Source organism: Aquarana catesbeiana, linkage group LG07 (genome assembly GCF_042186555.1).
Source record: "Aquarana catesbeiana isolate 2022-GZ linkage group LG07, ASM4218655v1, whole genome shotgun sequence".
Taxonomy (NCBI): domain Eukaryota; kingdom Metazoa; phylum Chordata; class Amphibia; order Anura; family Ranidae; genus Aquarana; species Aquarana catesbeiana.
The window spans coordinates 39,875,629-39,888,211 of record NC_133330.1 but is presented as its reverse complement, the minus strand read 5'-3'; the positions used below and the strand labels follow the sequence as shown (position 1 = coordinate 39,888,211).

The following is a 12,583-nucleotide window of genomic DNA, read 5'->3' as shown; positions in this document are numbered from 1 at the left end:
ATAATCCTCGATGTCAACAAGCTTTTATGCTTAGATTTTTTTTTTTTTTTTGCTTGCTCTGTGTTTTCGTGTGTGTTTTGGTAAACTGTGTTCCTGTATTGTTTCTATGGGAATATGTTGCTTTGAAAGTATCCCTGCTCTGGACTGTTGCTTGTGCACAGTGGAGGAAAACCAGGCTAGTTTTCTGCCCTACTTGGAAAAAGTTCAGCATAATTATCAATCTTACCAAGGCTGGTGGGGGGTGGTGAGTGTGTGAGACAGGCGAGAAGGGTGTGCCTTTTATAAAAAAAAAAAAAAAAAAAAAATTTGTGTGAACTGGGTGTGATTGAGCATGCGTGTTCTGTAGCTGGAGAGATTGGCATTTTTTTTTTCCGCTTTTCCTTGCTGTTTCCCTGCTCTCCTCTAGCATTTCCCGGGATTCTGTCCCCCCCCCCCTCCCTTTCTTATTCCCCCAGTAGTACCGGCACAATCCGGCTTCATGCTGTATTCTGCTGCTCTATGTTGGTGGCTGGGAGAAAAGAGAATCTGTTTGTTATGCATACAGTGTACGGCTTTATATCTGCTGCTGAACTGTAAGTTTTAGCAAGCCTTGCCACTGGAAAATGTAACGGGGCACGCTAGCACTTGTATGGCTAGATACATGCGCTGCATGCTGTTTTCAGGTGTGTGTCACTAGAACATGGCAATCCTGCTATTGCATAAGGATACTGTGACTTTATGCTTATGGAAATATAAAAAAAATATATAAAACCACATTTGAATTATTCATGTCTCATAGGGTGATTTTCACACAAGTGTGATTGGTTCAGTCAGGTCTTTTGCTAATGCCCCTTGTACACGGGGCATCCCGCTGCAGTGCGTCCCTTCTGATGCTTTAGTGTGCCCAGGAGGGACAGGTGCATTGTCCAGCCCTGATGTATGCAGTCTGTCAGTCTATGGCAGGCTGTGAATGGACAGGGCTGAACTCTGTACTGAGTGGTTCCAGCGCAGGGGTCTCAAACTGGTGACCCTCCAGCTGTTGCTTAACTACAAATCCCATGAGGCATTGCAAGACTGACCGTTACAAGCATGAATCCCACAGGCAGAGGCAAGATGGGACTTGTAATTTTGCAACAGCTGGAGTGCCGCCAGTTTGAGACCCCTGGTTTAGGGGCTTGTCTGTTTTAAAATGGAGGTCTTCTGTGTTCCAGGGGTACTGTAGCTGAGATCTAAGAAAAAACTGATGTAACCCGAGTCAGTATTCATTCATTTTGTACATCTGTCTTTAGTTTGCAATTTGTTTTTTAGGCCTCGTGCACACTGGACATTTTAGCCCTGGTAGACGAGACTCCAGACTTTAGGCAAACCAGCCAGCATGCTGCTGGCATTCTGTAAGACTCTGAGGCTGACCGCTGCTGTGGCTGGATGGTGCACAGTGGTACTCGCGTTTTTAGAGCAATGTGTATAGCAGCAAATGCCCCAGAATGCTGGTAGCGCTTGGTGCACCGTCCAGCTGTGTCAGCCCTTAAGTCCTCATGCACACGGACGTTTTTACAGCTGCTTTTTTGAGCTTTTTTTGCAGCTTAAAAGGCCTGTCTATGTTAGTCTATGGCTTCATGCCCACCTAGGCGTTTTTGAGCTACAAGTGGCGTAGGCGTTTTTAAGCTGTAAAAAAAACCCAGGACCAGTGGGTTCTGAAAGACGTTTTTCAGCTGTAAAAACGCTCTAACGCTGAAAAACGCTCAAACGTCATTCACCAACGTTTTTTAGCGTTTTTGATCCATTGAAAAAAAAAAATTTGAAGAAAAAAAAAAACGCTCAAAAACGCTAACGCGGAAAAACGCTCAAACGCTAACGCGGAAAAACGCTTAAAAACCGCTATTGCAAAAACGCTGAAAAAAGTTTAAAAAATCACTGCAAAGATACTGGCGTTTTCATAACGTTTTTTTAACAGCCTGTGTGCATGAGGGCTTATAGTTTAACTTTTTTGCGCATGCATTTGAGTGTTTTTAGAAGTGGAAACTATATGGGCCTAATTGCGCATTGGCACGCACTGCTTGCTCACAGAACAGTGTGAATCCAGTCTGTGTGCATTATGGACATTCACGTGTTGGAATAGGGTTGCACCGATACCGGTTTTATCGGTGAATTCGAGTACCACTACTTGTGCTCAAGTACTTGCCAATACCTTTTTTTTGTGATGAGATTTGAATCGCACTGCAAAGAAATAGGGAAGAGGTGCTAGCTTCAATTGGTAGCTCTTGGTTGAAAAAAAAAAAAAAAATCTAGACTTTTGCTTTTAAAATTTGTTAGCCAGGGTTGTGTGCTGGTATTTGGTCATAAAATTATTTGCCCCCTTCAGCTTTATCAGTTGTTCAAGTACTCTTGATTGCAAAACTTTAATGCTGTGTGTTCAGATTTCCCTTCTCTTTGACTGGGAGAATTGTTGCAGAAGTAACACAAGTGTCCATTAACAAGCTGCCTGCTAGTTCTGGATGCTAAGGCCTCATTCAGATGGTTGCGCGCCGTTGAGCATATTTCTGAGCCCGGAAACTATAGGCATTTGCATACAGCCATGGCCAGAAAGTCTTTACAAATCGGGCTGACTGATGCTGCAGTTGAGCCCATGTAACAGCACCTCTGCATTGATCCCTGTATGCATGTCATTGCTCAGATGTGTGGCTACATGCATAGAGCTGCTGTTGTCTGTCAGCCTATCGCAGGCTATAGCTGCGCACAAACACCTGCGACTCCTGGCTGCAGAAATATGCTCCCTCCTGACGGTGTGGGTCCCCTGCGGTCATGTGAATGTAGTCTAAAGTTGAACCTGTTAATGATTGTCGCTGTGATTTACTCTATAAAAGTAGATTGTATTTGGATGGTAATGAAAGCTTGCTGGGAAAAAATAGTAAAAAAAAGTCTTGCTTTCCAGGGAAAAAACACTGCTCTAGGTTTTCACCAGCAGGCGTTGTTACATGACCTCTGCTGATTATAAGGGTTAGTGCCAGGCAGAGCCGTATTCATCAGTACCTACTTTGAGGAATGATTGCATTCATTTTAACTTTTTAAATGTAAAAATCCTGTTTACAAGTCATCACAAAGAAGCCTTTCTGATCCAAGTTTAAAGTGGCTCTAAAGTCAGAAGGGTTTTTTTTTTTTTTTTTTTTACCTTAATGTATTCTATGCATTAATGTAAAAAAAATCTTGTGTGTGCATTGGCTCCCTCTGCTGTCAATCACAGCCAGTGACAGGTAAAAATAGGACATTGAGCTGTAGAATAAATGCATAGAATGCATTGAAGTGGTTGTAAACGCACAAAAAAAAAGTCTGCAAGGCATATTGACCTTAGATCAAAGCTCCCACAGCGGTCCCCGTACACTGCTCTGGCTGCTGTGATTGGCCAGAGCCACGATGATGTCACTCCTGCACGCATGCCGCCGGCAACGGCATGAATGAGCACGAACATGCTGATACAGGGGATATCTCCTAAACCGTGTAGGTTTAGGAGATATCCAGGGTAGCTACAGGTAAGCAAGCCTCATAAGCTTACCTGTAGTAAAAACTGTATTGTAAGGGTTTACAACCACTTTAAAGCGGAATTCCACATAAGGATGGAACTTCCGCTTTCCCACTTCCGGGCATAAATACCCGCGGGTATCTACGCCACTTTCCGTTCCCCCCCTGTCTCCTGAGAGACACACGGGTCCCAGGAGGCAGCAGAGACCAGTGGGAACGCGCAGTGCTTGCCACGCTTGCGCAGTGGGGAACCAGGAAGTGGAGCCGCAAGGCTTCACTTCCTGATTCCCTTACCGAAGATGGCGGCAGCAGCACCCGAGAGCTGAGGGACAGATCGGCTTCGGGTGTTTAAAAGTCAGCAGCTGCAGTATTTGTAGCTACTGATTTAAAAAAACCAAAAACCGGCGGAACTCCCCTTTAACCACCTAAGAACCAAGCCTAATTTTGACACTTGTGGTTTACAAGTAAAAGTCTGTTTGTTTTTTTGTTTTTGTTTTTCTTTTGCTAGAAAATTACTTAGAACCCCCCAAACATCATTTGTGTATGTGTATAGACTCTGGAGAATAAAATGGCGGTCGTTGCAATATTTTATGTCACACTGTACTTGTGCAGTGGTCTTTTAAACTCAGTTTTTTTGGAAAAGATACACTTCACTGAATTAAAAAAAAAAAAACTAAACAGGAAAGTTAGCCCAATTTTTTTGTATATTGTAAAAGATGATGTTCCGCCGAGTAAATAGATACATAATATATTACGGTTTAAAATTGCGTGCACACATGGAATGGCGACAAACTACGGTACTTAATAATATCCATAGGCGACACTTTAAAATTTAACGGTTACCAGTTTAGAGTTAAAGGCAGTCCTTTGCTAGAATTATTGGTCACTCTAACGATTGCAGTGATCCCTCACGTATAATTTGAACACCGTTTACATTTGCGGGGTCCCCAAAACCCTCCTTTGCACTTAAAAGTATTCAAATCTGCATTTTGGAATACTGTGGAATTTTTTTTTTTTTTAAATCGGCCCCATTGGCAGCTGAGTAAACCGGAAGTGACGTCGCTTCTGGGTTACTACATCGGAGACCTGGCCAGTCGGTGGACGTGCCGGCTGGTCGCTCGGGTCTCCCGGTGGGTAGGGGTGCTCCTTATAACGGCTGAGCTACATCGGTTGTTACCATGAGAAAGCCGACTGTGCACCCCGCTACAACCACTTCATCAAAACAATGTACATGTCCTTTGTTTCGCGTGAAGTGGTTAAAGGGGTTGTAAAGGTGGAAGGTTTTTTTATTTTATTTTTTCTTAATGCATTCTGTGCATTAAGATAAAAAGCCTTCTTTGTGCAGCAGCCTCCCTAATACTTACCAGAGCCTCATCTCTATCCAGTGATGTCCAGGAGTATCTTGGCCATGCGGGACTCTCCCTCCTGATTGGCTGAGACACAGCAGTAGCACCATGCTCCTGCTGCTGTCAAAGTCAGTTAGCCAATCAGGAGATGGAGGCAACGGGGCCGAACCACAGCTCTGTGTCTGAATGGATACACGGAGCTGCAGCTTGGCTTGGGTGCCCCAATAGCAAGATGCTTGCTTTGGAGCACTCAACAGGAGGGAGGGGCAAGGAACACAGAAGAGGGGCCCGAGAAGAGGAGGATCTGGGCTGCTCTGTGGAAACCCACTTCAACAGAGCAGGTAAGTATAACATATTTGATATTTTTGTAGAAAAAAAATTAGACTTTACAATCACTTTAAGTCCTCATGCACACGGACGTTTTTACAGCTGCTTTTTTGAGCTTTTTTTGCAGCTTAAAAAGGCCTGTCTATGTTAGTCTATGGCTTCATGCCCACCTAGGCGTTTTTGAGCTGCAAGTGGCATAGGCGTTTTTAAGCTGTAAAAAAAACCCAGGACCAGTGGGTTCTGAAAGACGTTTTTCTGCTGTAAAAACGCTCTAACGCTGATTCGCTCAAAAACGTCATTCACCAACGTTTTTTTAGCGTTTTTGATCCATTGAAAAAAAAATAAAAATTGGAAAAGAAAAAAAAAAAAAACGCTCAAAAACGCTAACGCGGAAAAACGCTCAAACGCTAAAAAACGCTATTGCAAAAAAGCTGAAAAAAGTAAAAAAAAATCACTGCAAAGATACTGGCGTTTTCATAACGTTTTTTTAACAGCCTGTGTGCATGAGGGCTAAACCTTAAAAATGCCCCCCCCCCCCCCCCCCCCCCCAAAAAATATTAAGACCAATGCTAGCTAACCTGTGTAAAAAAGATGTTTGCAGGCATCTCAGGTCCAATCATGTGATCTTCCGTGTCAGCAAGCTGCAGGGGAATGGAGAGGGCTCTCGACAATGGCTGGCATTGTCTTGGAGCAGGGATGTCGCCCATAGGCCTCCTATGGCCCATCCATTGTAGTCGCTCTCCCCTACAGCTGCTGCTGGATCACATAACTGAACCGGAGTAGTTTGAGAATAGGTAAATATATGTAGTGTGTGTGTATATGTATGTATATGTGTATGTATGTGTATATATATATATATATATATATATATATATATATATGTGTATATATATATATATATATATATATATATATGGTGAGGCCTGGTTCATACCTATTCAGTTTGCACATTCCAGGTGCATTTTGCATCTTTCAATACACATTTTTGATCCATTGAAGTCTAGAGCTGCACGGTTCTGGCAAAAATGAGCATCACGATTTTTTTGCTTAGAAGATAGATCACGATTCTCGCGACGTAACATCTTTCACATTAAAACAAAAAAAAAAATTGGGCTAGCTTTACTGTTTCGTTTTTTTTTTTTTTTTTTTTTTTTTATTCATTGAAGTGTATTTTTTCCCAAAAAATGCGTTTGAAAGACCGCTGGGCAAATACAGTGTGACATAAAATATTGCAGCAATTGACATTTTATTCCCTAGGGTCTCTGCTACAATATATATAATGTTTTGGGGTTCCAAGTAATTTTCTAGCAAAAAATATAGATTTTAACTTAAGAAACAAGTGTCAGAAAAAGATTTAGCCTTTAAGTGGTTAAACTTTCTGCATTTGCAGGGATTTTTTTTTTTTCACACAGAAGTTTATCCCTTTGATCTAAGAAGGAAGAGTTAGTTACAATGTTTCATGTTAAAAACTTGGCAGACTGCCCAGTTGTTTTCTTTTGACAGCTGAGTGAGCAGATAAGTCTCTCCACTTGTTATATGAAAGAATCTGCAAACTTTGCAATAGAGATTGAGATTGTCAGGGGGGTTGAATCGAGATCATGATTTTTTAACGATTAATTGTGCAGCTCTATTGAAGTCTATGGAACCGGAAAAAAGTCCCTGGCTCTTTCCATAAAATGCACAGATGTGATCATGACCCATAGGAAACCATGTTAAATGGACTGTAGTGTGTTTATGCAAAACTGAAAACGCGCTTAAAAATGCATAGGTGTGAACCAGGCCTTAGTTCTTCTGGATGCCTTTCCTCTGAATTTTCATATGCGTTTGGGCATTCATTTCATTGATCAGAATATTAATTCTGGTCATTGAAATGAATGAACTCTCAAGCACTAAGCGTGCCTAGTGTTTAGTTGCTTTTACACACGTTTAGGCACATCGGGTGTTTTTTCTGCCCAAACGCTCTTCTCCTGAACGCTATTTTGTTGCCTTCAGATTTTTGCCCCTAAACGCGTGTGTACAAAAAAGGCTAACCTAGAGGGGTAAAAAAAAAAAAAAAAAAAGTCAAATTCCTTTAAATTGGTCATTTGACAGCTGCAGTGTGCATGAGGCCGTAAGCTGGAATTCCACTTTAGGGGGACTTCACGCTGCCCTTTGGCTAAAGTGCAGCTAACCCGCGGTTTTCATGTGGGCTAGCTGCACATTCCCCATAGACTTCAATTATGTCCCGCAGTTCTGGTGCACTTTCTAAAAGAATTCTACCCCCTGTCATGTTCGGTGGTCAATACCAAGTGAGTGGCGCCACTCTACAACCACATACAATGCACAATGTGGTGCGTTATTGTGGGTTTTTAGGTGTTAAAACAGCTGGTGAAGGGGTGACATATCACTTCCTCACCACCTGTCAAATGCCCTTTTGAAAAGTGATCCACCAAGTATTGCTCTTCAAAGGACAACGCTAATGTAAACAAGCCCTTAATGCCTTCAAAATTCCACTGTCATCTAATACAATGTCTAAGCACATTGCTATGTATCAAATAGCAAAAATGTTTGGAATTGACAAAGGCCTGCTTAGAGATGCGGTTTCCACAGCAACACAAAGCCTCCCATAGCTGCCAGCAAAACTGTCACTCCCCCCCCCCCCCCCCCCCCCCCCCATTTACTACAGCAACACGGAACTTCGAGTGAGGTTGGTAGGATGGGAGGAGCTGCTCAGGAGATGTGCCGGTTTATGTGCAGTGAAGGGAATTACGAATGTGTAGAAGGCTCCCTCACACAGAGTATCACTGCGCACTACTGGGTCTAAAAAGTGCTCTGCAGAGATACCATTTCTATTGGATCTATACCTGTCAGGTGACAGAAATGTGTCACCAAGGCAAGAAATGAGAAACTGATATTTAACGAATACAAATAAAAAAAGAATACTTTTAGAAGACGGTGATTGGGGAAAACTTGCAGATCATAGTTTTAAAGTGGAGTTCCACCCAAAAGTGTAACTTTCGGTTTAAGCACTCCTCACCCCCTTACATGCAGCATTTGGCATGTAATTTTTTTTTTTTTGGGGGGGGGGGGATGTGGTGTACCTGGTTTTGAAAGGTACTTCCTCCTTCCCTCTTCTCGCTGCCTAGGCGACTCCTCTCCTCCTAGGAGGCCCCTCCTTCTCTATCTTCTGAGACACATCACAGGTCCCAGAAGATTGCCTGGCCACTAGGAGAGCGCAGTGCAACTCGCGCATGCACAGTGCACGTGCCCAGCTGTGAAGCCGCAAACTGTCACAGCCAGGTGCCCTCAGTTGCAATGATGGCGCCGCGAGGCTTCGGGCGGCTGCATTGCTGGACCATGGGACAGGTGAGTGTCTGTTTATTAAAAGTCAGCAGCTACACTTTTTTTTTGTAGCTGCTGACTTTTAATAAACTAAAAGACGAGTGGAACTCCGCTTTAGGTTGGTTTCACACCATTGTGAATTGAATGCAGAATCCCCACATCCAATTCGCAATAGCAGGAGATTTTGACTCTCTCTCTATAGAGCCGGTCCACATCTCTCCAGCATGCACCGGACCCCTGCTGTGAGCCTCATGAGGCTCATATGTTAACCAAGCCTTAAGGTTTTGCTTTGAGAAGCGCTTTAACCACTGAGGCACTGTTTTGAGGGATAGATGATAGGCGGGGCCTTGGCTTTGAGGGGGGAGGTTGATCCCCCTGCAGTAAAGGTCACCATGCACCATACAGTTTTCTTATTCAATTTTCTTTAGATTTACTTTCAACTATGTAGTGCAAAAGCCTGCCTAATTGCATACAAAATTGAAAGTGTTTAGGTTTGACCTCATATTCTATGGTTTTGGTAAATCCTAAAGGAAAGTTGTACAAGAAAATTGTATAATGTATGGCCGGCCTAAGTGTAAGTCAGAGGTGCCCCGAGTAGAGGATTTCTAAAGGTATTTCTAAAGGTATTATCTGATACCTTGTGATTCCTACTGTTAGAATTACTATGTAACACATCTCCCCCCCCCGACAGCAGGCCAGGGATCTTCTCCCTGCAGCCACTGTCACAAGTTGGAAAGGAGCACGGCTCTGCCCATGCGGCTACATCATTCACGCGGAGTAATGTAAACTAATGCCTGCAAGTACCGTAAGCCTTTTGCAGCTGACAGCTTGTAGTTCTCAATGAATTGCGGGGGGGCTGGTTAGCTCTCTTGTAGTCCATTGAGCCTCCTGAATCGGATGTATGGGCAGACCGCTACACTGACAGTCTGCAGAAGGCTGACATTGCACCTGTGATGTGCTGATCATGGGTGATGGCTCCTTTAAAAATAAATAGTAAATGCACTTTTGTGTTTTCCCTGCAAAAAAAATGCATTTATTTTTTAAGGTGAACTTATCCTTTACGCCTCCATCCTGGTGGGGCTTTGAAATCACGGTACTTCAGCATGATTTCAGAGCTGCAGATCAGTGCGATTTACACTGCTGATTTTCTTTGCAGCTTATGAATTAATTTAACAGAAGTCTATGCAAGTCGCAGTGAAATCAGGAGAAATGCAGTTGCAGGAACCTCCTTCATAATCCCTGCAGCAAGAGTTAATGGCGATATGAACGTTTCTATTGCCGGCAATCAGATGCGTCTTGTCGTGTGATTTGGAACTGTTAAATCGCATAAGTCACACCAGTGTGAATGAGGGATAAAGGTCCTGCTGCCGTCACTGCTGGTCTCTTGAAATGCTAAGCTTACAGAAGCTCTTTTTTGTTCTTGTGACCTGTACTGATGTGGGGGGCTGGCAGAAGGCATTGGGTATCCCTATACCTGGGGAATATAGGGATCAAATGATGGCAGGGTTGTACCAGATATCTGAATGATTAAACTTAAATTCAAAGTGATGAAATCCACTTGATGCGTCACAGGAAATGTAATTAACTTAGTCAGTAAATGAGCCTTCTTTTCTTGTAAAAATCTCACTAGGTGAGGCAGACTTGTGTATATTTCTCTTATTTCTTGTAAAAAAAAAAAAAATATATATCCTGTGATTTGTTATATCTCTTCTGTACCTAGATATTCATATGTGAAGCGAAACCAAGCTGGTGACATCGTTTGAAGTCACACTGCTACTTTTCCAGAACTGGTGGTGATGATTTTGACTGTTGGCAAAGGGCCATACTGAGCAGTCCAGTTGGGGTCTATTGTGGGGTTTAAGGCCCCGTTCACACGTGAGCGATTTTTCTGCTTGTAGCTCTAAAAAAGTCAACGAGCCAAATCCCATTCATTTCAATGGCCCTTGTTCACATCTGAGCGGTCTGTCTCCTGAAGCAAAACGCCTGTCGCTCAGAAAAGTACATGAGCTTTTTTTTTTTTTTTTTTTTTTTTTTTTTTTTTTGGCCCCATAGACCTCAATAGAAACGCATTGTCCATTGTCAACAACTAGAAAAAAAAAAAAAAAAGCAGCAAGCTGTAATTTTTAGATCATTGGCTGCATTATCATATCTGAATGCTATACTTCACAAATCGTGATTTCTATCGTCTTGTTGATTTTCATTAATTATCAAAGCTATGGTTTTGTAAGATGAATAACCCCCAGTATATTTCTGCCTCTAATTGCACTTTATTTTTTCTCTCTTCAGAATTTGAAAAGAAAGGAAAGAAAGAAGCGCATCCAGAACTGGATCAGTTTCTTTGCCATGTGGCGAAAACTGGGGAGACCATGTAAGTGTGACATTACTGTACACCATTATTGGTGATAAATGTTAGCAACGCTAATGAGGTGTTTTATCTGTGGATGTTCTCTGTTCTCCAGAATTCTTGTCATATGATAAATAAAGTACCGACCTAGGGTGCATGCTCACTTACTGCCTGCAGTAACTGCACTTGGAGCACAGGGTGATGAAATAAATAACCATACCCACCCATTAAATTGGAACTAAACCCATCAATTTAACGGTTTCCAAAAACCGGTATGTTCAAGGCATGCTATGAATGATGGCGGTCAAGTCATTAAAGAGGAAGTAAACCCTGTTTACCCTGCAAAGTAAAAGCATAATGTGCTAGTATGCATCACATACTAGCACATTATGTGACAATTACCTGCAAACTAAGCCTGCGCCGTCCCCGCTGCAGGCCGCTTACATGTTTGCCCCTCTTCCTTCCGGGGGCCGCGGAAACCGGCTCTTTGACTGACCAGAGCCACGTGACATCATTCCCGCGCATGCGAGCGGGAGCTGCAGGTCACGACACTCGCTCTTGAAAAAACAGCACGGGGGGACGTTTCTTCACAGCGCATGCGCCGATCACGTCATGGGTGCAGTATACAGTAAATATCTCCTAAACGGCTTACATTTTGGAGATATTTACAGTACCTACAGGTAAGCCTAGAATAAGGCTTACCTATAGGTACAACTTGAAAGGGAGGTCTACAACCTCTTTAAATGGCTGATGTCATAACTGATCACATGTGCAGCACCATGGCAACTGAAGATCAGACAGAGGCTAAGATAGCTTCCTTGGAGGGTTTAGTTACACTTTAATCTTGGTGTCGTCTGTACCTAAATTAGATGCAGGCTTGTGAGGACAATGTTTTGGTTCACATTAAAGTGATTGTAAAGTCTTGTTTAAAAAAAAAAAAAAATAGTTGCCTCCTTTGTTGCAGTGGATTTGCACAGAGCAGCCCAGATTCCCCTCTTCTCGGGTCCCTCTTCGGCTCTCCTGTCGCATCCCTCCTGTTAAGTGCCCCCACACAGACCATAAACTGAATGCTATCTTTTTGCTGGTGTGTGTGTGTGTGTATACCTGCAACATGGACTACTGCATTAGCACCTTCTTGCATTGAGACTGGCCATATACGTGTCCATTTTCAGTACATTTTTCCCACTTTCGAGTTACAGAAACCTAAGCACTCTATCACTCAAGATTTCGATCGGCAGAATATGGTAGGTTGTGAAGTTGAAATGGGGCAATAAATTGACAGCTTCAATAAAGTTTATTGAATGATCACATTGACATGGGATCAAAACAGGGGAGAAACTACAGCAGTTTTTTGTCACAACAGACTGGATTTTTCCACCATGTTCTATTTGAGAAATTTCATCTATTTGTGGTCGATCAAAGCCTTCATTTTAGGTTCTTAACTGCTTTCCAATTGCTTTGAAAATGGAATCGAACATCTGATTACTCAATCACCACGTGTATGGCTAGCTTAAAGGTTCAAGTAGATGGCTTTTTTAAAAGGGTAACCCAACCCTGTTTGAATCCGACTGCACATATAGTGTGTTTGTAGAATGCACCTTACCACTGCTCATATGGTGCATTGAACCCTACATTTGATTATCCTTCTGTATTCACAGTTGTGTGTTTTTGGTTTTTGTTTAGCTGTGTAGCAAATTTTTGAACAAATAATCTTGAAGGACTTGCCCTGTGGAGATGCTTTGCACTGTGC

General features: G+C 42.7%; 1 protein-coding gene across 1 annotated transcript in view; it reads left to right on the top strand.

Moving 5' to 3' along the window:
• Nucleotides 1-10,702: 10,702 nt before the first annotated feature.
• The window catches only part of PPP4R2 (protein phosphatase 4 regulatory subunit 2), a 42,111-nt gene continuing 40,230 nt past the window's right edge, over nucleotides 10,703-12,583 (top strand). The window contains exon 1 of the mRNA XM_073592027.1: nucleotides 10,703-10,857. Coding sequence (XP_073448128.1) covers nucleotides 10,718-10,857 — 140 coding nt within the window. The 5' untranslated portion in view covers nucleotides 10,703-10,717. The remainder of the gene's footprint in view (nucleotides 10,858-12,583) is intronic.